The 23669-nt window shown below is 43.5% G+C and overlaps 1 protein-coding gene across 1 annotated transcript in view; it reads left to right on the top strand.

Moving 5' to 3' along the window:
* MTHFD2L (methylenetetrahydrofolate dehydrogenase (NADP+ dependent) 2 like) overlaps nt 1–23669 on the top strand; it is a 468280-nt gene that overhangs the window by 264952 nt on the left and 179659 nt on the right. Inside the window, exon 6 of the mRNA XM_078677826.1 lies at nt 1673–1765. Coding sequence (XP_078533952.1) covers nt 1673–1765 — 93 coding nt within the window. The remainder of the gene's footprint in view (nt 1–1672; nt 1766–23669) is intronic.

Here is a 23669-nt window from a genome sequence, read left to right on the forward strand (position 1 = left end):
AAATCAGAACCTGGTCATTAAGAGGGTTTGTAGGTTTTAATCTTCGGCGTCTTCTGTGATCCCTGTAGAGTCAAAGACGATAGTTCATTAACCAAAAGATTTTGTTGAAAGCTCCAGTGTGGAGAACATATATCCTTGACGAGTATTTTATATTAATGCACCAGTAACTTTGTCTGTGTTGAGAGTTATACATATTGTTGCACACAAAAACCGTAAAGGGCTAGTTTTGGGAACAGAATATTACTTAAGTTGTTGAACAGACAATTGTGGTATGTAAGAGCTCAGTTTCAAAGATGTATGATGCTTGTGTTATATTACATTACGATTCTTACTAGTATTGCAGACATTGCTCTTACTTTATAATTTCAGTTTCATAGCTAAAAGTAGATTTTTTAGATGTATAACACTTTAGAAATAGCCTATATAGAGATTATGTTTATATAGATCATGTATTTTTTTAGATATCTTTGCATGCCTAATGTTTACTGACATAGAATACTAGAACAAATATGCAGAGGAGCAGTTTGAATAACGTAACTTAAAACACTGGAATGTGGAGCACTCCATTGAAGACAATGGAGTGCTCCATGCTCCTACGAGCTGGTAAAGGCCGCAAAGCAACATTCCAATGTTGTTTGAACAAAGACTTCTCAGAGCCCATGGGGATTTAAAACCCCTCTAACTCCGAGAGGCCTTTGTTTAATTTGTTAGAACATTCTGGCTGTAGTGGCAGAATGTTCTAGTACAACACATTACTATCCACGGGTCTAGACAAGCAAATAAACAGACAGAAGAAACCTGCAAGAGCATGATCCCTAACCTCTAACTGACTATGAAAGGGATTTAAAAAGACATTTTGAAGTCCTATTTAAAAAGACGCATTCCCATCACTCACCAATGGTGACATGCTTCATCATCTGGGTCTCCTCCTAGTGCTACACTAGTGACACTAGGGACTACAACCCTTTCAAAAGAAAAGGGGAGCTTGTGGATGTTTTTATTAAGAGCTGCTGATTGTGCCCTGAAATTTACATGCTTTAGTAATTGACCTACAGATGTGAACAGCTGTTATGTGTGGTAAAAGAAATGTGCAGTGCAAAGATAGTTTTGAGAAAGTGAATTAAAATTGGACAGAGAGAGAAAAAACTTTAATTAATATCTCTCAGTGCAAGGTCTTTAAACATTCCCTTAGACCCTCCTTCAATGAGTGTGTTTTATTAAAATGTTCTAATAGCATTATATCCCTTCGTAGCTGGGCTATACCGGCTATTAAAGTCCCTCTTCCTTGTTAAAGTCCCTCGCCTTCGGCTCGGGCCTTTAACGCTGGAGCGGGCCTTTAATAGCCGGTATAGGCCGCTACGGCGGGCAATAAGGCTATATTAGAGCATTGGAATGTTGAGCGCTTAATTTAAGACAATGGAAAAGCTCTGGGCTAATAATGGTTGTTATAAGCCCGGAGCTCCAATGTTTCTCTTTCTGTTTCTCTCTTTTCAATTCAGAACATTCTACCTTTAGTGGGTGGGATGTTCAAAGTACCTTATAACCCTTCTATCTCCAGCCTTTAACAACTGGTATAGCCCTCTGCAGCAGGCTATGGCTATAAGAGTATAGTGATGAAGTGTATGCTTTCTTTTCCCTGTAGCAAAACATGATTTATGTCTTTTACTTTCAGGGGATGCTACAGTGACAGTGACACACAGACATACTCCAAAAGAGCAACTAAAAATCCACACTCAACTGGCTGATATTATAATCGTAGCTGCCGGTAAATATAATCTTTGTTTATTAAAATTGACAAATGCAAAGGTAATAACTTTGCCTGTTTTTATTGTTGTTCTATTCACCCCTCTCCAACCTAACCTGAGGTACACCTTGCACCACTTCAAAAGTGATAGAGGTAAAAGAGCATGTAGTGTGGTTTATGGGCCTCTTTCTGCATACACGTTAAGTTAGCATGGCTTATTAGGAGTTTAAACGCCATTTGACCTTTTGCTGCTTTTTTTGCACACAACACTGCTGAGCTGTTTTTGCAGAGTTAGCTTTCACAAAGGTCTATACATGAGAAAAGGTTTGTTTTTCGACATCTATAGACATACATCGTGTACCCAGTCTGTACAGTGAGTGCTAAACCACCAAGGTTATGATAATGTGCTAGCCTGTTTATCGGCGTGTCCGTGTAAAACATTCTAGACACAACAATTTGGCAGCTGCAAGCCGAGTAGGATTCTGGCGCCTTTATCATAGCACACTTGCCAGAATTGAACACACTTGGAAGATTCCAGGCATGCAGAGAGACTAACCGATCCTGATGTAATTTACACTTACTGAGCGGACAGGTAAATGTGGTCCCGATATGAAAGCTCAAGAGACCTTCTATAGTTTCATAATACATAGTTCCTAGGTAGGGAGGGTGCTTCAAATAGGCACTTTTATCACCTGTTTGCACTATCATTATATTATGATTCCTCCTTTTGTATTTTATGGAATTGTAACCATGCTGACCGTATTATTCTTAATCATATGTATGCTTATGTTGATTAAAATACTGCGCTTGAGATCACGTCGTTAAAATAAACATTTTAACCTTACCGTGTCTCTATTTTACTCCTGTTGTGGACTGGTATGAACGTATAACAAAAGAGTGTTTTCACTTCCCACCATTCCTGAGATGGTCCTTAGTCGCATGTTCTAGGTTGTCTAATCATTGGTTTCTTTGCTATAGGACGAAGACCTACTGTGACACTGATTGCTAGTCTGGTAGGGAATTTTGGGTACTAAGGTGAGTTTTGGCACACCCTAATTCCCTGAAGTCCTAAGTCTCTGTGCACACTTCTGTATTTGCGCAGAATCCCTGTAACATGGCGCCCCACATTGTGTGCCACATTACAGGGATTCTGCGCAAACACAGAACTGTGCACAGAGACTTAGGACCTCAGTGAATTAAGGTGCGTTTCGGCACACCCTAATTCACTGAGGTCCTAAGTCTCTGTGCACAGTTCTGTGTTTGCCCAGAATCCCTGTAACAAGCATAGGTTACAGCAGTTTGAAGCAGTTTCATTTGTTGTGAAAACAAACTCTCTAATGCTAAAATAGAAGAAACAATGGGGTCTATTTACCTAATTCTCACTCAGCGCAGCAGGCAAAAATGCTATGCTGTATCACGTGAGAAGGAGAGAGCAGGAGAGCACCATATCTACAGAAATATGGCATCCTCCTCCCCTCTTCCTAGCGCCGGTGCACAATCAGGCAGCCATGCCCCATGCACACACCTTTGCACCATAGTGCAATCGTGTCTGCGTGACTCTAGCATAGGTTTTGTTCTGGAAGAATACCCGTCCAGTACAAAATATTATGCTTAGAGTAATTTTAAAACTTTTTCCACTTTGTAAATGTGTACAATGCAGCACACATGCAAAGTTGGAAAAGAAAGGAGAAATAAAATAATTTCTCCTTAATAGCGCCTATTTAAACTGGGTGTTATTTTTTCATGCAAAACCCTGTCTACGTTTTTTCAGCAGATAGGGTTTTGGGTCAAAAATCATGGCTGGTTGCTTGAGAGTGCCCAGGCACCACCCATGGGACGCCCCGTTAGGTGCTAGGTAATGAAAAGCAGTGATAAGCATTACTTTGCATTATTTTTAAGTGAATTTCCAGCACAGGCGTTGCATCAACTTGCTTCAGATCAGCAGTTATTAGTATAAACAGTATTATACATTGTCCATCCTTTTTTTAGTACTGGATTGATACAGCTTTGATTGTGTCACAAAGCTGATCCCATACCATCAGTACACAGAAAGAGGGACTATACCTCAGCCCACTTAGCCATCACTTGTTGTCATTCACATATTACCCAGACCACATTTCTTAGGCATCCAGTCATGGATTGAGCGTAACTCCCAGGACCTCATTTATAGTTTGGAGTGAAATGAAAATACTCCAATTTCTGAAGCAAATTCGAAATACAGAGTAGAATCCAGCTGTTGACTTTCCTCTATCATAGTAATAACATTGTATAAAGAATTCTGCTGTTAGTCTACTGTGTAGAAAGTCCCAGCAAACTTTAAATTAGGCCCTCAGTCTTGATATAAGGATGTTGTCCTCTTTAGTGACCTGTTGTTTGCATTTGTAGAGCAAAGTCCGCATATAGGGCGAGTGTTGCACAACAAAAGAGTCCATCTCCTGAGACACATTCACCACCTCCTGCACATCACCCTCTTAGGACCAGGTACGCTGCTTCACGGAGGATGAGGCAGTGAGGCTACAGACATTGCCACGCACCTCTACCATGTTCATCAACAGAGGGCAGTATCTCTTGTGCCCTCAGTTGCTGGATGGTCCCAGGCTTGACCTACATCACTTGGGTGTGCTTACAGCGCTATAATGTCTGAAACTCTGAAGAGACACGCAGCAAGCTGTAGGTTTCCAACATGTCCAAGATGCTGACCCACAACCAGCTGCAACTGTCCAGCCTGCCATCACAGCAAACCCAACCACTGCTTATCGACGTCATCCCAAAGATCACCGAACTTACAGCTCTTGCAGCCCAATATGGCCACCCTTCCTGTGCTTGATCAATGTGAACATGAAAAACATCCTCAACATTTGGCTTACAGTGGCAACCACGCCACTTGGCTGAGCAGTGGAGCAGCAGGTGATAACTCTTGTAATAATGGCAGCAATTCTTGGTGTAACGTGGGTACCACTGGCATAAAGTTCCTCTACACCTGCTAGAATAATTCTGAACCTGGCATAATAGGGTTAATTACTTGCATATTGAGGACACCCATGGCATAAATGACATGCACTTCTGTCATGCTAATACCTTCTTGCCAATGATGATCCTTGCAAAGAAGGTGTCTTAAAACAGTTCCTGATATCATGGTGGCAGTTGTTGGCATGTTATGGGTACCCATTATCATGCACAAGCAGTGATAGGCTGGTAAAGCTGAGGGTGGTGGTTTATAACACAATTTGGTGGGTCGAACAACAGATTTCTCATGCATCTCAATCTGTTGATTGCAAGACTTTTCCAAGAATGTAAATATTTCAAACAAGACCTTGGGAAAAGTACATTTATAGCAAACATTCAATTAATATGTGCCAACTCTCTCAACAAAGGAATTTAAAGTTATATCAAAAACAGCGACCTTGAATATACTGTTGAATATATGATAACACAATTATTATTGATATACATATCTTTTTATTTGATATAAATAGTAGAACCAATTATTATTATTTCATTAAATATTGTTTACCAGGTCAGATAGCCATTCAAGAACATATGAAATAAATCTTAGAAACAGATTACATTACTACAACAAAAAAACACAGACATATATTACAGCAAGTCACACTGGACCGGTCAAAAGTTATATTGTAGTTGGCAAAGCGGTTGGATTTTGACTACGCGCGTTTCGGCATTCTGCCTTCATCAGGTAACCGTCATTCGCACATACATTGGACAGGAAAAAAACTAGGAGAAAAAATACAAAAATATATATATATATGTACATATCATAAAAACAGGTCGCATAGTAATCATATACATAGCCTATATACACATATCAAAACAAGAGAGATTAGGTCACTATATACCATAAAAAACATTATATTATACTATATACAAAAAAAGCAGCTCATTAGTTATAGTTCTAGTGCTATATCAGCTTAGACAGATATCCCAAACAAATAACATGTTCCTATATATACATACAATCCAACGTCTACTAGGGTAATCTATCAGATATCTATAAATCATATTCGTACTTCAAAGAGATTATTTTTAGACAATACTAGTCGATGGGTAAAACGATGGTATAGTACATCTTTTCTCAAAAACGATCTACAGTTCTCTCTCGACCACTTGATCAGGGTAGAATATTTAAGGCAAAAAAAGGTCAGAATAGGAGGCCACTCGTCATGTGTTATAGACAAAAGATTAAGGGATAACAGGTAACCAAAATTATTAATAGTGTCTAAATGTCCTGAGCTAATTTAAACTGAAAATACTCCTATATATCACCTTATCTATCATCATATTCCTGACATACTTACATATGTTTTATAAAAAGTTGGTAAAAATCGATGGTTGATCTTAGATCTTCTGTGGTAACATCATCAGGCTCCTAATTATATTAACAGTTTTAGTTTTAGGCGTACAACAGACCCTAAAAGAGATATTTAGAAAGCAATACTTATTTAAATGCATGTTCTATGTGAGTATTCATTTTGACAACTATTTATTAGTTTACTCCCTAATCTAGTGCCCACATGCTTTGCCTATAGGGAACCTCGTGGAGAACATTATATTGGCATTAGTTGCATACGAGTGAGTCCCACCGTTAAAATGAACCATGTGTATAATTCGATTTTCAACAGACAAGAATATTTACCATATTTGAGATAGACTATATCTTGAGTTTAAACGAATTCGAAATGGAAATCTGGGGACACAGTGGAAAAACTCGGAAAGACCGCTTGATCTCAGATAGTCCACATCAACCTACATAGACAAAAATGGATACGAATCTGAGTTTCAATGCTATGAACCCCAATTATTGGCTCTATAACGATACCTATTCTATGTCAGGATTTTACCTTAGGGTGATCAAACCGTGTCACAAAAGTTCGTAGATCCAAGCGGGAGCAGTACTGGCTGGGATATATGCCGAGAACAGCGATATCCTACACAAATAAAAAATAAGCAGGTCTATTAGAATAGAATTGAAGACGCTATACTGTTAAACCTTCAAACGGATAGTTAGAGAATACGGTACCTTTCAATACAACAGGGATTCACTGTTATAGACCAATTCTATGCCATGGTGTTCCGTCATACATGTTCAGCGAAGTCTAATAGTATAATGGTCCTAAACATCCGAAAGACAAGAAAGGACACATTTGAATGTTCGAGTCCTACGAGAAATTAACCGAGTGAAGGCGTCCTACCGCAGAGGAGCTTACCTTCTTAAGAGCCTTTTTATTTTCAAGCCAAATCTCCCAATGGTCTTCAACGATACGTGCGCCAAAACGATAGCAGGAATGGAATGGCATTCATTCCAGTTTATATACTGAACGCGTTCCCGCCTAATCATACCGAATGGGCGACACCTGTTTGTGAACCCGGGCGCACTAGCGATGACAACATCCCTACGTTTGTTGAAGGCATAGAGAGGGAAAACAGACTCGCCTAAATTTTGCCCGATATAGCAAAAATGCTTTATAGAGTATGGAATATAACCATAATTTATTTGTTGCACATGTTGAAATTAATAGGGTAGAACCCTATAATGGTTCGATGTATTTTATGCAAAACTAAACTACAGAACTCACACTTCTAATAAAGCATATTTTCGATCAAGATGATATTCTCCGACTATATTTACAACCAGAATCCCATTGATATAAATGGAATAACATACTTCAAGATGGTCATTGTATATATCAGAAATAGAATCAGTAGATCAAATTGGTCTATAAAATCATAATGCATAATGCATACTGCTTACGGTTATCTAGTACACATTATATCCAATATTGTAGTAGAACGAGATATCAGCATAAGGACTGCAGTATAGATGAAACAAACAAAGGAGTGGCAATATGTTTAAATCTCATATGATCGCCTGCTCCCACGGAATATCCGAATTTAGCCCCTTTTCCACAGTATCTGGAGAAAAAATCCAGAAAACCTCACGCTTTTTGCGGATCTTATCGGAACATAAGCCATCTCTAACCTCAATTCTTTCCAGGATTATCCATCGGATATCTTCTGTTTCTGATTACATTCCAAATAGTGGGTAACCATAGGTGCATTTAATTTTTGTGTCCTTATGGCAGATTTATGTTCTGTCACCCTGGTGCAAAGCGACCTCGATGACTCACCAACGTAGCCCATATTGCAGGGGCATACTAATAGATAGATGATATTTTTCGTTTTACAGTTGGCCATACCTTTGATCTGTATTTTAACTCCATTATGCATCAGTTCGTTTGTTTCAATAGCTTGAGGGCATACTTTACATGATCCGCATTTATAGTTACCAACTACAGGATTGAGGTTGGTTATGCTTCTTTGAGAACACTCTATCGATGTAGGCATGCGTGATATAACCACGAGATCCTTGATGTTTTTGTTTTTTCGGTATGCAAAAAGTGGTTTCGGCAATTTTTCTTGATCTGTTCTGTTTACATTTAGGATATGCCAATTTGCATATAGAATTTGACGCACTTGATTATTCAGAAGGGAGTGTCTAGAGACAAACACCATGTTTGTCTCTTGTTTCGATCTTATACCATTTAACAGATGTTGGCGGTCATAGTATCTAGCCCTTTTATAGGACTCTCGCACTAAACGGTGCGGATAACCGCATTCTCATCATAGTGTATATTTCAAACAAGCCCACTGATCCTTCCATACACTTATTCACCTGTCCATACACTCACTTACCTATTCATTCATCTCTGGTCTGATCCATGCCGCCACACACTCAGTTACTCATTCATCAATGCATGCACTCACCAGTGCATCAAGAAGCATTCACAAACTCACCAAAGGTTAAGCTCTTTACCTTATACTATTGCTAGCCCCTTTGGCTTCTCAATATTTGTCTGAGCACATCAATTAGACAAAGTAAAATAACATCATCAAAAATACTCAACATCTTCAGAAACACAAACTATTATAAGTATGAAGTTATGTTATTTGGGAATATGTACATCTTTTACACCATGCACCTTTTGTAAATTTTAAAGCTCTGTAGTTACCATTGTAAACCATGTATCATTCTCCAGTGTTGAATTATTCCCCATCATTGATGCGTGAGTGCCACAGTAAAATTACAAAGCAGTACTGTATTAATTGTAGACTGCAAGAAACATCCACTTTCTGGGTTCAGAAGATCCCCACAACGACTGCACATACTGCCTCCCATAAGACAAGGGACTGTAAAATCTGTGTAACCTTCTCAAGAACCTTGTAATCAGAGAGGGAAGGTTATTAATCAGCTTTATAAAAAAAATCTAAAGCCAAAGAAACCTCTGCTTCTGGAGACAAGAGCCTGAATACCTCAGGACTTGGCAAGGAAGCTCATAAAAGAGAACACTCAGACGACCATGTCAAACATCATGCCGAAAGGGAGCCATCAAAGAACATATTGAAGAAATCTCATAAGAGGTCTTCCAGAGAACAAAGCCCATACTCTGAGCCTTCTTCCAGAAAAAAGAGGATGTGCCTTCAGAACAGAGGCCAGGAACAGAACCTCTGACTCCATTAAAAAAGGCATATTTCTCATTTGCTAAACCTTTGTCAGAACCTTCAACTGTGCTTTTGTAGATGGCAGAGAAACCATTGACAAAGCTCTCATCAGCGAAACAAGGTTATCTACATCAGATACAGAAATGACGATGACCTCCATGTCATCGACAACCACCACATCAGTGACACCACCTCATCATCTAGGCCACTCTGTTGATTATTCCTTCCATATTACTGATGACGGAGGCACTGACAATGAAAAAAACATCAACAGCATTGTCGATGGAACTGCAGGAAATCCCATTAATCACAGAAAGGGGCATTTATGTGCTATTAATGCCAGAACATACTTCACTAAGCAAGATAGCACTTATGATGCCAAGTCATCTACTTTGATCCTGGTTCTAGTCTGACAGATCTTCACATTGAATATCAAGAGGAAGATGAGGAGTATTTGGAAGTGGAATCCTCATTTACGCCTCTGACTGACACTCAAGAAACAAGCAACAAAGTAAGACCAAGCAATTACTTTGAGAAATATGAGCCCTGCGAACAGGAATTACAGTATCATTAGGAAATGATGTAAGTTACAAGAGCTTTGGTTCAAGATTTAAGACTGATGGTGACAGGATTACTATAAAAGATTCCCAGAGCCTTCAAAAACAAGATCACTAAAATAACCATCTTTGATGCCTCATTTGCCAATTGTGCAGGCAAGACCACCCACTCTTCGTACTCCAGAAACGATGCCATTGTTTCCAAGTCCAGGTATAGCACACATCACAGACCCCTCCATCAAGGCCTGCATATCAATGACATCTGTTTGGATGATGATCATGAAGAAGAGTCAGAACCAGATCATCAGGATGTGGGTGCAGAGTGAGTTGACTATTTAACGCCTGTTTCTCCACCAGCTGCATCTCAACTCGCAGGCTCACCACCATGGGAGCCTTTCACACTCTTTTACAAGGAGTATCTAAGAGGTTTGATTTACCATTCCCAATCAAACCATCAGACTGCATCTTCTGTGACTTCAAACCGCCCTCTCGCAAATATGTTAAAAAAAAACTTTTGATAATGGACTTCATTTGGATTGAATATATAGTCCTAACAGTGGTTCAGGAAGCAATTAGCTTGAAAATACACTAGCAACAAATAATTCAAATCACAAACAAGGCAATTACATAACAATGTCAAAGAGAGAGGAGAAAAAACAGTTAAGAGAGAAACCCATATGCAAGAGAACAGTTCATATGAAACTATTACAAATGTATTTACATATTATGAAACATTTAAGATAATAGCGCTCAAGACAGAAATGCTGGTATAGAAACAAAACATATCACAAACCAGACAAGTGGCAAACAAAAAAATGCATGTTACAATAAAGGAACAACATGTACAAAATTAATGTGTCCTCTGTAATTGTTTGGTCACATAAGCGTCGACGGTGTTTCGACCACCGTAGAATTATGCGGTCATCTTCAGGACTCCAAATTCAAATGAGCGTCACAAACAGTTCTATTTACAAGCACACTCCAACCTTCTATGATTCAATAGGTTGAAGAAGAACTTCTTAACACACAAGATGATGGATGGAATGTTGCACAATGGCAAAACATTCACCCCCAGTCACAGATCTGGGTTTAATCCATCGTTATTTTTCTCACCAAGCTACCCCAGTTCAGACATGCCATATGCAAATCAGTCTTGACCCTGTGCCTCATGGGAACAGTCCAGCCCGAACTGCCAAGCCATGTCTTTCCTGGACCGGAATCAAGCATCCTAGGACCGGTTTCTGGCTATCAGACGTCTTCAGCCAGGACAGCTTGACTCCAGTGGCTTAGTGAGCACGGGACCCACATCTGGGCATACCCTTCCCACATAGGGTGAACAGCAAAACACAGAAGATGATGGATGGAATGCACAATGGCAAAACATTCACCCCCAGTCACAGATATGGGTTTAATGTTTTGCATTCGTTCCATCAACTGTTGTTTTTGCATTTGTCACCCCGAGTGGGATGGGTATGCTCAGACGTGAGTCCCATGCTCTCCACACCACTGGAGTCAAGCTATCTTGGCTGAAGATGGCTGATAGCCAGAAACCGGTCCTAGGATGCTTGATTCCGGTCCAGGAAAGACATGGCTTGGCAGTTCGGGCTGGACTGTTCCCATGAGGCACAGGGTCAAGGTTGATTTGCATATGGCCATGTCTGAACTGGGGTGGTGTGGAGTGCAAAAAAACGATGGATTTAGGCCCTGATCTCTGTACTGGGGTGAATGTATGACATTGTTCTACATTCTGTCCATCAACTGTTGTTTTTGAAGAAGAGCTTCTTGCCTGTGCAGATGCAATACAGACACGCTTGTCTACTGCTGGATGGAAGTCTTTAGGTGATTTGTTCACCCGGCATGGATTTACACTCCCCCTTATGAAGATTGACGCGGACTATTGAAACTAATGCATCCCTTTATGGACAAGTTGAAGTTATATTCGGCTTCTTTAACAATTTTTGGAATTCTTCTGCAACCATTTGAAATTCTTCTTCAACCTATTAAATCATAGAAGGTTGGAGTGTGCTTGTAAATAGAAATGTTTGTGACTCTCATTTTAATTTGGAGTCCTGAAGATGACCGCATAATTCTACAGTGGTCGAAACGCTGTCGACGCTTATGTGGCCAAAAAATTAAAGAGGACCCATTCATTTTGTACATGTTGTTCCTTTATTGTGACGTGCATTTTTTCATTTGCCACTTGTCTGGTTTGTGATATGTTTTGTTTGTATACCAGCATTTCTGTCTTGAGCGCTATTATCTTAAATGTTTTATAATATGTAAATAAATGTGTAATAGTTTCATATAAACTGTTCTCTTGTATATGGAATTCTCTCTTAACTGTTTTCCCCCCTCTCTCTGACGTTTTTATGTAATTGTCTTGTTTGTGATTTGAATTATTTGTTGCTAGTGTATGTTGAAGCTAATTGCTTCTTGAACCACTGTTAGGACTATATACTGAGTGCCCCTGGTTCAGGTTTGTGGGTTGCCCCTGTAGTTGGTAATGATGTTCATTTGGATGGAAGGCATAACCATGATTAGAAATTTGGCAACCGAGTTGGCAGTTGTTGCCCGGGATGACTCACCTGCCTGTAAAATATTTAATCCTAGGGCTAATTCCATATTCATTCAAGCTGCCCAAAGAAGTTCACAGATCCATATCCACACTCTGCTGAACTTCACAAGATAGAGGAGGAAGATATTTTGACAATATTGGTTACAGACTCTGTGCTGTGGCAGCAACCATGATGAGAGTCTCTAATTCATTGGTGATCTTCAGTTGTTATAACAGGATAACTTGTTGGAATGTTAGTGCATAGACTGACCTTCTGCCGGAAGACAAAGGAGCCAAGGCCAAAAACATTCTGCATAAGGGTGAATGAGCTTCATCTGAGATGATAGACTGTGCCATGGCTATTGCATCTACTGAATTCAGACAACTAACAGGTGCAGCGTTTCTCCAGAGGCAGAGCTGGTTGAAGTCATTATCTTTCAGACCAGAGGTTCAGAGTAAGATCTTGGCCATGCCCTGTGATTGAGAGGCACTGTTTGGCAAGGATGTAGATTGTCTTCTGCAATCAATCAAGACCATCACTGACACAGCAAGGTCAATCTGCATTCTCCAGCAGACACACCAGTCCTGTTGAGGGGGGCATTCACACAGCAGCAGTATAGAGCTCCTCCACCAGCCTCATAAACAAAACAAACTCTGCCAAGAAAGCAAGAGCCCCAGAATAAAGACTCTGTCAGAAGACAGTGAGGTGACAAAGGCACTGGCCATAATAATATATTTTTCAAGCACTGTTCCAATTACCAATTATCTCAGAAGTGGGGTCAGTGTGGCAACATGACCTCACATCATACAGTCACACGTTGGAATTGTTCCAAAGACCTCCTCATAAACTTCCTCAGAGGAGATTCCATTTCCACCTTGGTTTGTTACAATTGTATATTCTAACCAGGATAAACAATGGAGATAAAGCAGTAGTGCCCTATGCCCGGCAAAATGATAGGTTTACTCCTGTGGAGAATGGAGGGCAATTTTGGATCATCAAAAACTAAGGGGCTCATTACGATGTCGGGCAGAAAGCCTCAGCCCGAATTAGAATCGAGACCGACCAACTTGCGGTTGGCGGTTCCGACTGCCAGATTACGATGTGACCGAACACTATTCGGTCGGAGTCCCATTGTTCCTATGAGAGCTCATGTTCCACCTGACAACCGCCACCAACTAAGGCTCCTATGGGGAAATAAAGTGTGTGCAGAAAACCCTGCACCCTGTTGCAGGCCCCCACGGTGCCTGCCACACAGTGCAGGGTTTTACAGGAGGGTCTCTTAGGTACCCCCTCGGCCTTCAACAGTAGGCTGCGGGGCCTAGCGCGCCCTACCAGGGGCCCCCAAAGTCACTTTCCGACAGCCTTTCCATGTCGGACAGGCCGACACGGAAAGGCTGTTAGAAAACAACATCGTAATCCCGTGTAAACTCTGTCCGTAGAGGTGTACGATGCGGTTCCAACCGACACGAATATTCTGCGAGTCGCTCAGAACCGATTTGGAATGACCACGCGGTTTATATTCTGACCGTGAACACCGTAATCGGGTGGTCAGAATGTAAACTGACTGTGTTAGTCGGAAGGGCTCCGATGCGGTGGAGGAGATTCCAAGTGTCGGGAGGAGGCTTTCCGCACGACATTGTAATGAGCCCCTAATACGTATCTCAGGAAACTATGATTTTGCGTGATTACTCTCCAATACGCCCCCCAGCTTCTAACTCATGGAGATTATGTGACATCGTTAGATCGTCAATATGCATACCTTCATATCCCAATACATCAAAAATATGGCAATTATTTAATATTTGAAGCGGCTGGCCGCCCTTATCAATTCTACCCATTTGGCCCAAAATAACCCCCTCGTATTTTCAAAAAATGTCTCACTTCAGTTGCTGCATCTCGAGGAAGGATAGGTCACCTGGTCTTTACATATCTTGAGGACTGGCTGGTAAAATGTCCTTCTGGTCATTCAGTCAAATAACTGACCAAGGCGTGTCTGCAACTCTTTAACAATTTAGGCCTTACAACAGACACAATTCTTCCCTCCAACCATCCAGAACAATAATATTCATTTATTTAGAATGTAATATAGCTCTAGCTAGACCCAGAGTTATCAGCACTTTATAAGTTGTGCACATAGGTACATTTAAGATACATGAGGATAAGTGTGGGTTAAATGCAGTCAAAAGGAAGTCTATACACAACATCATTATGGAGTCACAAGTGCTTAAGTTGACCATTACAGGGGGCAAGAGCAACATTAGAGGGGTGGAAATGTCCCTTTTGTTAGGAAAAAAGGCAAAAATCGAATAATGTGTCACCAGCCTTGATGCACATTCTCACTTAGGAGAAGAAACAAGCACTGACAAAACCAACAAAGCTTTACTAAAAGACCATCTGGGTTTTCCATCGGTTTTTGCGAATGCTAATCATCATCAGAAAAAAGAATAAAATGGTTACTGCCATTGCTGAACCTCATTGGCAAAAAAAAAAATATGATGATGCAGATATGCATCATGTAGTTGAAACAGCCCTAGCTAATGATATATGTATGAAAGCGTCATCATGCATGCACATGATGCTGCAACAGCTCATTTCTTTCTTTTTAGTTTACCAATCCAAAATGGAAGGCACCCACCTTGAAGCCGTAAATTAAAAAAATATAAAGTGTGCAATAGCACAGTATTTAGAAAGAAACAAGATCAGCAAATTGCGGCTGCAGCCCAGGAAAGAAACAAAAGATTTGTGATGAGAGGGGTGCACGTACACGCCGGTGTATGGTTAGAGCAAAGAGTGCTGGATGAGCAACAGAGCAGCTGGGGTTGGGGGGCGGCATAAAGGTTGGGATGTGATTTGGGAAGCAGCCCAAGAGGAAGAGACCAAGAAAACACAGCATTCACATGGAGTAATGAAAAATAGAACAAAGTATTTCCCTGACATGAAGTCATGGAAGCATTCAAGTAATTGAATCAGATGGACAGTATAGAATGCTCCATGGGAGAGACAAAAGCACGAAGAGGAAGAAAAGCCATCGAACATGGAGCAAGCAAATGTGATTGACAGAAATTCAAGTGAGGGTAAGCACTGGGCTGACCTGAAACTCACTTTAAGCACTGGTGTTTAACCTAACAGGTCTTCAAAAACAGACATCTAAAATCAGTCTATAGGTAAGACCTAAAACATATACCTCGGTTTTTCTTTGGAGGTAAATATTAGATTTGTAAAAAGGCTGCCCCAGTGTCCAATTGTTATCCTATATTATAAAAACAGACCAAGGCTCTTCTTTGAGATATGAAAATGTTTGCTTTCCTCAACTAGAAAGTAGAACTCAACACATGATTTCTTAACCAGTGTGTCAAATCCTTGTCAGCCAAGCAGCATTTGTGGTATACAAACTGATATGGATATTTGAGGGGAAAAAAGTCAGCCTGACAAACATTAACAGATGTACTGCAGATGGATGTATGACATTACAACGCATGCTTTTACCACGCATGCCTTTACAACGCGGTTTTTACAACGCATGCCTTTACAACGCATAGTGCTTTAGGGCGCTGGATAGTGAATAGTTTAATTTACTATTCCAACTCCAGTCCCCATGGATAGTAGGGAAGGTGTTGGATAGTAAATTAAACCTATTCCCTATCCTAGAGCACCCCCAGCACAATGCATTGTAATGGTTTGCGTTGAAAAAGTTGCGTTGTAAAGGCACTGCGTGGTACAAGTTGCGTTGTAAAGGATGTTTCCCACTGCAGATTGGTTAAGGAAAGAGAGCAGGAGGGCTTTATAGAGGGCACAGCCAAAGACTATGTATTGCACCCAAAGTTAGCATGGTGCAGCCAGGCGCTTCCATGCCAGCATGACTGGGTGAATGGTATGACTGAATGTCAAAGTGGGCACTGGGAGCAGTGGGACCTGGTCCAGCCTTGACCAAAGGCTGAAGAACTGCATCCACTCTCAATGCTCCTAAAGCATGGTAGGCACATCCTTCACTTATACCCAGGGTTCTCTGTGTTCACAACATGGTCACTGGCCCTCTCCCTGATGCCTTTTGAAACCATTCTCAACACTACGGAAAACTAAGTATATCTGACAATCGCTAGGCACATCAAACTAATAGATCTGGCAAACAGACTGTTAGACAGTCAGTTTGAGTAGGCCTATTCACAACACTGTTATGGATGATGTCATATTCCATTTATCTAATTCTGTTTTGCTGTTATGGATGAGACATCTGCAAGAGGAACTTGAGAATCAGTGGCTCCAAACACAAGGTTCATTTGACGATATAGGGAACATCACTCTGAGAATGAAAGCTGCTCTACAATTGTGTAGTCACAAATCAGTTCTTTCGATAGAGCTAACATTTCTAGCCCAAGTTCCATAGTTTTTTAGGCCAACAGATGCTTTCCTGGAAGGGGGCTGCTCATTTACAGGACCTTTATATCAGCTAAAGCGGGCTCCGCAAGAGTTTGAGTTTGCATTTCAATCTTCTAGAACTGAAAGTTGTTGCGTTTGGCTTTTCTCACAAGAATAAGTGGTTTCTTCTCTGCTGATATGCACAGACAATATGGCAACAACGTATTATATAACAAACAAGGAGGGACGAAATCTCTACCATTGTTGCAACAAGCTCAAAAGATTTGGGAATGGACAGTGCACTATCACATCTCTCTAACAGTGGGGCTTGTGCCTGCAACCAACAATCAGTGGGCAGACACGCTCAGCAGGATGATGAAGAACCGCCACAAATGTGAATTGAATCAGCAACTTCTAAACATCATATTTAGTAGTTGAGCAAACCAAAGTTGGATCTATTTGCAGAAATAGAAATGCCAATTTTAGCAAAGTGGCATCATCACCCCTGGTCATGGGTTTTCAATAGCATGGTTAGGGATCTTTGCCTGTGCTTTTTCCCCAATACCCATAGCAAAGATACTGAACAGAAAAATAAGGAACCTTGCTGAAATATACCAATAGCCTAGATAACGCCCAAACAGTTCTGGTTCCCAGAGCTAATTTTATCGAAATAACATTGTGTCCAGCAAAAAAAAAAAAAGGTCGTAATTCGTTAACTATACATAAGGGCCAAGTACTACAACCAGATTCGAAGTCCTCAAACGTGCCAGCTTCAATCTTTGGCTTCTTTGGTAGTTGCAGAATCAAAGGTGAGTTATGTAAGTGTTCTTTTCAGAAACTCATCAATATTTTAATGCGAAATGCCAGGATATGAATCACCCTAAATTTGCCTGAACCATCAGCAATAGTTAAGGTTTTGGTCCCTGCTCCTTGCACCTTGCACCAGAGCCAATCTTAAACCAAAGCGATTCCCCAAGCTGGAAGATGCCCTCAAAAAAACTGCAGCGCTGTCGGAAACCGAAGTTTTCCACAATTTCTTTGCAATAAATTTAGAGTACTGTCTAAATGAACTATGTGCATTTATTTGAAATCACTGATACAATAATATTTTGTTCCATCTACACTTACCAGTGGTAAGGGTTTTTGATAGTCAAGTTCTACCAAATGTCCTACTCCCACTAGTGGTAGGAGCACTGCTGTAGAGCTTTCAGGCTGCAGACAGATTGTGCTCTTGAGGCGGAAGGCGAGAGCTTTTTACTTGTTTAACTAATTTCTTTTAAAACAAAAACGTTATTGTCACTTTAACCTGTGTGCACTTGCCTTTGGCTTCACTGCTTTCCTGCGCAGCCGAGTTATCGCTGCCGCAGCCCTCCCAAGCTTTTCCCGCCGCCAGCTCGGCAAAGACCGAGGCCACGCCCCCTTGCGAGGCCACGCCCCCCACGCCACCCTTCAAAAGCGCTCGCAGCCCAGACAGATTGTGCTCTTGAGGCGGAAGCCGAGAGCTTTTTACTTGTTTAACTAATTTCTTTTAAAACAAAAACGTTATTGTCACTTTAACCTGTGTGCACTTGCCTTTGGCTTCACTGCTTTCCTGCGCAGCCGAGTTATCGCTGCCGCAGCCCTCCCAAGCTTTTGCCGCTACCAGCTCGGCGAAGACCGAGGCCACGCCCCCTTGGGAGGCCACGCCCCCCACGCCACCCTTCAAAAGCGCTGATTGCTAGCGCTCGCAGCCTAGACAGATTGTGCTCTTGAGGCGGAAGCCGAGAGCTTTTTACTTGTTTAACTAATTTCTTTTAAAACAAAAACGTTATTGTCACTTTAACCTGTGTGCACTTGCCTTTGGCTTCACTGCTTTCCTGCGCAGCTGAGTTATCGCTGCCGCAGCCCTCCCAAGCTTTTCCCGCCGCCAGCTCGGCGAAGACCGAGGCAACGCCCCCTTGCGAGGCCACGCCCCCCACGCCAATCTTCAAAAGGGCTGATCGCTAGCGCTCGCAGCCTAGACAGATTGTGCTCTTGAGGCGGAAGCCGAGAGCTTTTTACTTGTTTAACTAATTTCTTTCAAAACAAAAACGTTATTGTCACTTTAACCTGTGTGCACTTGCCTTTGGCTTCACTGCTTTCCTGCGCAGCCGAGTTATCGCTGCCGCAGCCCTCCCAAGCTTTTCCCGCCGCCAGCTCGGCGAAGACCGAGGCCACGCCACCTTGCAAGGCCACGCCCCCCACGCCACCCTTCAAAAGCGCTGATCGCTAGCGCTCGCAGCCCAGACAGATTGTGCTCTTGAGGCGGAAGCCGAGAGCTTTTTACTTGTTTAACTAATTTCTTTTAAAACAAAAACGTTATTGTCACTTTAACCTGTGTGCACTTGCCTTTGGCTTCACTGCTTTCCTGCGCAGCCGAGTTATCGCTGCCGCAGCCCTCCCAAGCTTTTCCTGCCGCCAGCTCAGCGAAGACCGAGGCCACGCCCCCTTGCGAGGCCACGCCCCCCACGCCACCCTTCAAAAGCGCTGATCGCTGGCGCTCGCAGCCTAGACAGATTGTGCTCTTGAGGCGGAAGCTGAGAGCTTTTTACTTGTTTAACTAATTTCTTTTAAAACAAAAACGTTATTGTCACTTTAACCTGTGTGCACTTGCCTTTGGCTTCACTGCTTTCCTGCGCAGCCGAGTTATCGCTGCCGCAGCCCTCCCAAGCTTTTCCCGCCGACAGCTCGGCAAAGACCGAGGCCACGCCCCCTTGCGAGGCCACGCCCCCCACGCCACCCTTCAAAAGCGCTGATCGCTAGCGCTCGCAGCCCAGACAGATTGTGCTCTTGAGGCGGAAGCCGAGAGCTTTTTACTTGTTTAACTAATTTCTTTTAAAACAAAAACGTTATTGTCACTTTAACCTGTGTGCACTTGCCTTTGGCTTCACTGCTTTCCTGCGCAGCCGAGTTATCGCTGCCGCAGCCCTCCCAAGCTTTTCCCGCCACCAGCTCGGCGAAGACCGAGGCCACGCCCCCTTGCGAGGCCACGCCACCCACGCCACCCTTCCACGCCCTATAAATAATGTGCATCTTTTGGACGCGCAGCGGACGAGCGCAGCGGGCGCGCCGCATGCGCGCCAAAGGCGAGCCCGTCTGCGCCCGTCCGCGCCAGTACGGGCCCTAGGGCACGCCACACCGACCATCTTATCTCGTATTCCCCTCAATCCCTCAGAGACCTGCAAAACCCTACCACCTCCCTACCCCCATCGGCTATCCGCCGGATACGCACTGCCGGTATCATGCACTCCGACCGACCCCACCTAAGCGGTAGCACCCCACCAGCTACGCCAAATACGAATGCCACGACCATTAGAGTGTTATACTTAAACACTCGCTCTCTGGTTAAACACTCTGAGGATATCTTCATTCTGCTATCTAACACCAACCCGGACATGCTCCTACTCACGGAAACGTGGCTAAACTCTGAGTCTCTCCCTGATATTTTGGCCGCCCTCCCCCCTGACTACTACATCCTTCATGCCGACCGCCCTGGTGATCGCCCGGGGGGGGGGGGCAGCCATCATATCCAAACGCCTGAACTCCGTCTCTTCCTATTCCCTCCCCATTCCGAAGGTGGACAATCTACTTATCAGTGTGCAAACTGATACCGGCACCCTTACCCTTCTACTCTTGTACCGGCCTCCCCATCCTATGCCATCTTTCTCCACCACCCTGAGCGAACAGCTATCTAGCCTTCTAACATTGCACTCCAGTTTCGCCCTTCTCGGCGACCTAAATTATTGGTTTAGTAATGTCAATGCCGGCTCCCATGCCACAGAGCTCTTCGAGACTCTCAACAGCCTGAATCTCACCCAACAGGTTACCCAACCCACCCACAACAAGGGTCATATCTTGGACCAGATTTGGACCTGCAATCTGGCCATATCCACACCAGACGTCTCTCCATGCGTCTGGTCCGACCACAACCTAGTCGACACCTCCATCATTGTAGCCGGTCAGATCCCCGCTCCCTTGATTGCTGGGGGCTCCTCACGGAAATGGAACACATACGAGTCCCAGGGCTTCCTCACTGCCCTGGCTGACACCCGTCCATCCTTCCTCCCCTCTAATGACATCGATGGATTGGAACACGATCTTAGTTCCTGGCTCGAATCAGCCAGTGACCTCTTCGCCCCCCTGGTCAAATTCCCCAGCACTAGGCACCGCAACTCCCACAGATGGTTTTCTGGTGATCTTAAGCTTCTAAAATTAAAAACTCGGCAGTCAGAGCGCACCTGGAGACGTGACTACTCCGACCAAGCCCGACAGTCCTACTTAGCTGCGCGTAAAGAATATAAAGCTGCCATCAGCCTAGCCAAAATGGAACACTTCTCTAACAGGATCTCGTCGGCAGCTGATAAATCCAAAGAGGTGTTCAGAGTCATGGACGAACTTACTACTGACGATAGGACTCTCCCAGCCCAAACTCCCACTCAGGAGGCTTGTGACACCCTCAACTCGTTTTTCTTGGACAAAATCATAAAAATCAAAAACTCTATCCCCCCCTCTCCCCAGTCACCCCCACCGGTCTCTTGCCCTAACAATCCCTTAACCTTCTCCTCCTTCCCGCTCCTTGATTCTACCTCTTTAGCAGAGTTAGAAACCCGGGTGAAATCAGGCTCCCCGATGGACTGCTGCCCGCCATCAGTCCTGAGGAGTATATGCCTGCACTTACCAGACTATATCCTACCATTACTCAACGGGGCACTCAGCAGTGGCACCGTTCCAACTCCCTTTAAGGAGGCTATTTTAGTGCCCCTCCTCAAAAAACCTGGAGCAGACCCCGCGGAGCCCTCGAACTACCGCCCCATCTCCCTCCTCCCGTACTTCTCAAAATTGATGGAGGCACACGTCACTCTGTGCCTGTCAAACTTCATTGAATCATCCCATCATCTTAAGCCTAACCAAGCCGGCTTCAGACCTGCCCACTCCACGGAGCATGTCATTCTGGCAGTCTTGGACACACTCAGGAGCAGCGCGGACGCGGGCTCTCCCCAAGCCCTCGTCCTCCTGGATCTCTCGGCCGCGTTCGACACGGTGGACCACGACATCCTTCTCCACCGTGTCGAGCAGGCTGGCATCCAGGGCGCTGCGCTTGACTGGGTCAAGTCACTCCTCACCGGGAGAACACAGGCGGTTCGCCTGGGACCTTACACCGCCACTAAGGCACCCACGCACTGTGGAGTCCCCCAGGGCTCCTCCCTCTTGCCGCTCTTGTTCAATTTATACCTCCGTCCCCTGATCAAATCCCTTCAAAAATGGGACATTGTCACCTTCAATTACGCCGACGACTTGCAGATCATCCTCCCGCTCAACTCACCTCATGCAATTAACACCTTTCATGCAGTTATGATTCACATCCAAGGTTGAATGAACCAGAACCAGCTGAAACTGAACCCCGGGAAGACTAAGCTCCTCCTCCCGGGACTCAGTCACGCTCACTGGGGCCCGCAGTTCTGGCCTTTGGAGCTAGGCCCCCCCCCAATCCCAGCGAAAACTGTAAAGAGCCTGGGTGTGATCATCTATGCTGAGCTCTCTCTCAGAACACAGGTGGGAGCTGTAATATCCTCCTGCATGTATCAGCTCCGGAAGATCCGCAAAGTTCGCCACCTACTTCCCTCCGCTGCACTTACCCAAGTTGTGATCTCACTTGTGCTCTCCCGTCTAGACTTTTTTAATTCAATCTACCATGGCCTTCCATCATCCCTGACTCACCGCCTCCAGGTTGTCCAGAACCAAGCGGCCCGCCTAATCTTCAACATCCCAAGATGGCAATCTGCCAAACCCCTGCTTCATAGCCTTCATTGGCTCCCTATAGCCCAAAGGGCTGCCTTCAAGGTGGCATATCTCACCTTCAAGACCCTCCATGGTTCTGGCCCTGAGTTTGTAACATCTCTCATCCACCCCTACTGTCCTCAGCGTGACCTCCGCTCAGCCCATCATCACCTACTTGCTACTTCCAGAATCAAAACTAAGAAATTCGGCAGTCGCCGCTTCTCTTATCTAGCCCCTGCACTCTGGAACCCCCTCCCTCTCTCCATCAAATCCTCATCCTCTCTTTTGAACTTCAGGAAAGTACTTAAAACTCACCTCTTCCCTCCCCTTTGTTAGATCCCCGCTACTTTGCTTCCCCCTCACTCATTCTGTCTCTTAGCGCCAGGAAGCCTCGGCATCAGTGCGCTTTACAAATGGCACCTAAGATAAGATAAAAAACATAAAATGTGGAGTGAAAGATCCACATTTCAAATGGTTTTCAAGGGCCGAATGTAGGTAAATACTATTTACCTATTCTTAAATACCGAATCATACCGATTCGGTATTTAAGAATAGGTAAATAGTATGTAGGTCATTTTTCGGTAAATTTTACCGATTCGTTAAAATTCGGTATTTACCAAATCGGTATTTACGGATTCGGTAATTGCCATTCATTCCTATGAGCCTGGAGGCCCATAGGAATGAATGTCAATTACCGAATAGGTAAATACCGATTCGGTAAAAGGGGGAAAACATTGAAGGGCGGCAATGTGTCACGTTGACACCCTGTTGCACCCCTCAATTGTGTATGGGTGCACATGTTGCAGACATACATGCCCTAACATGGCACTGTTGGAAAAGCAAAAAAAATGCTTTTTCAAAGGTTTTCATTATTTACCACCAACTTGTAGTTGGTGGTAAATAACGAATCCTTAACTGAGGAATGCAGTAACTTGAGTGCTCCCTACATCCTGGATTCGGTCATTTACCGAATCGGTATGTTAAGAGTTCGGTATTTTACCGAATCCTTAAATTACCGATTCGGTAAAATACTTAATCCTACAAAAATGCCACCTACATCTAAAAAGCCCAATAGTGGTCGGTAACGGCCGAAATTCGGTAATTTCGGCCGTTACCGACCGGTATTGGGCGACCTATATCTGGCCC

The sequence above is a fragment of the Lissotriton helveticus genome, chromosome 2_1 (genome assembly GCF_964261635.1).
Source record: "Lissotriton helveticus chromosome 2_1, aLisHel1.1, whole genome shotgun sequence".
Taxonomy (NCBI): domain Eukaryota; kingdom Metazoa; phylum Chordata; class Amphibia; order Caudata; family Salamandridae; genus Lissotriton; species Lissotriton helveticus.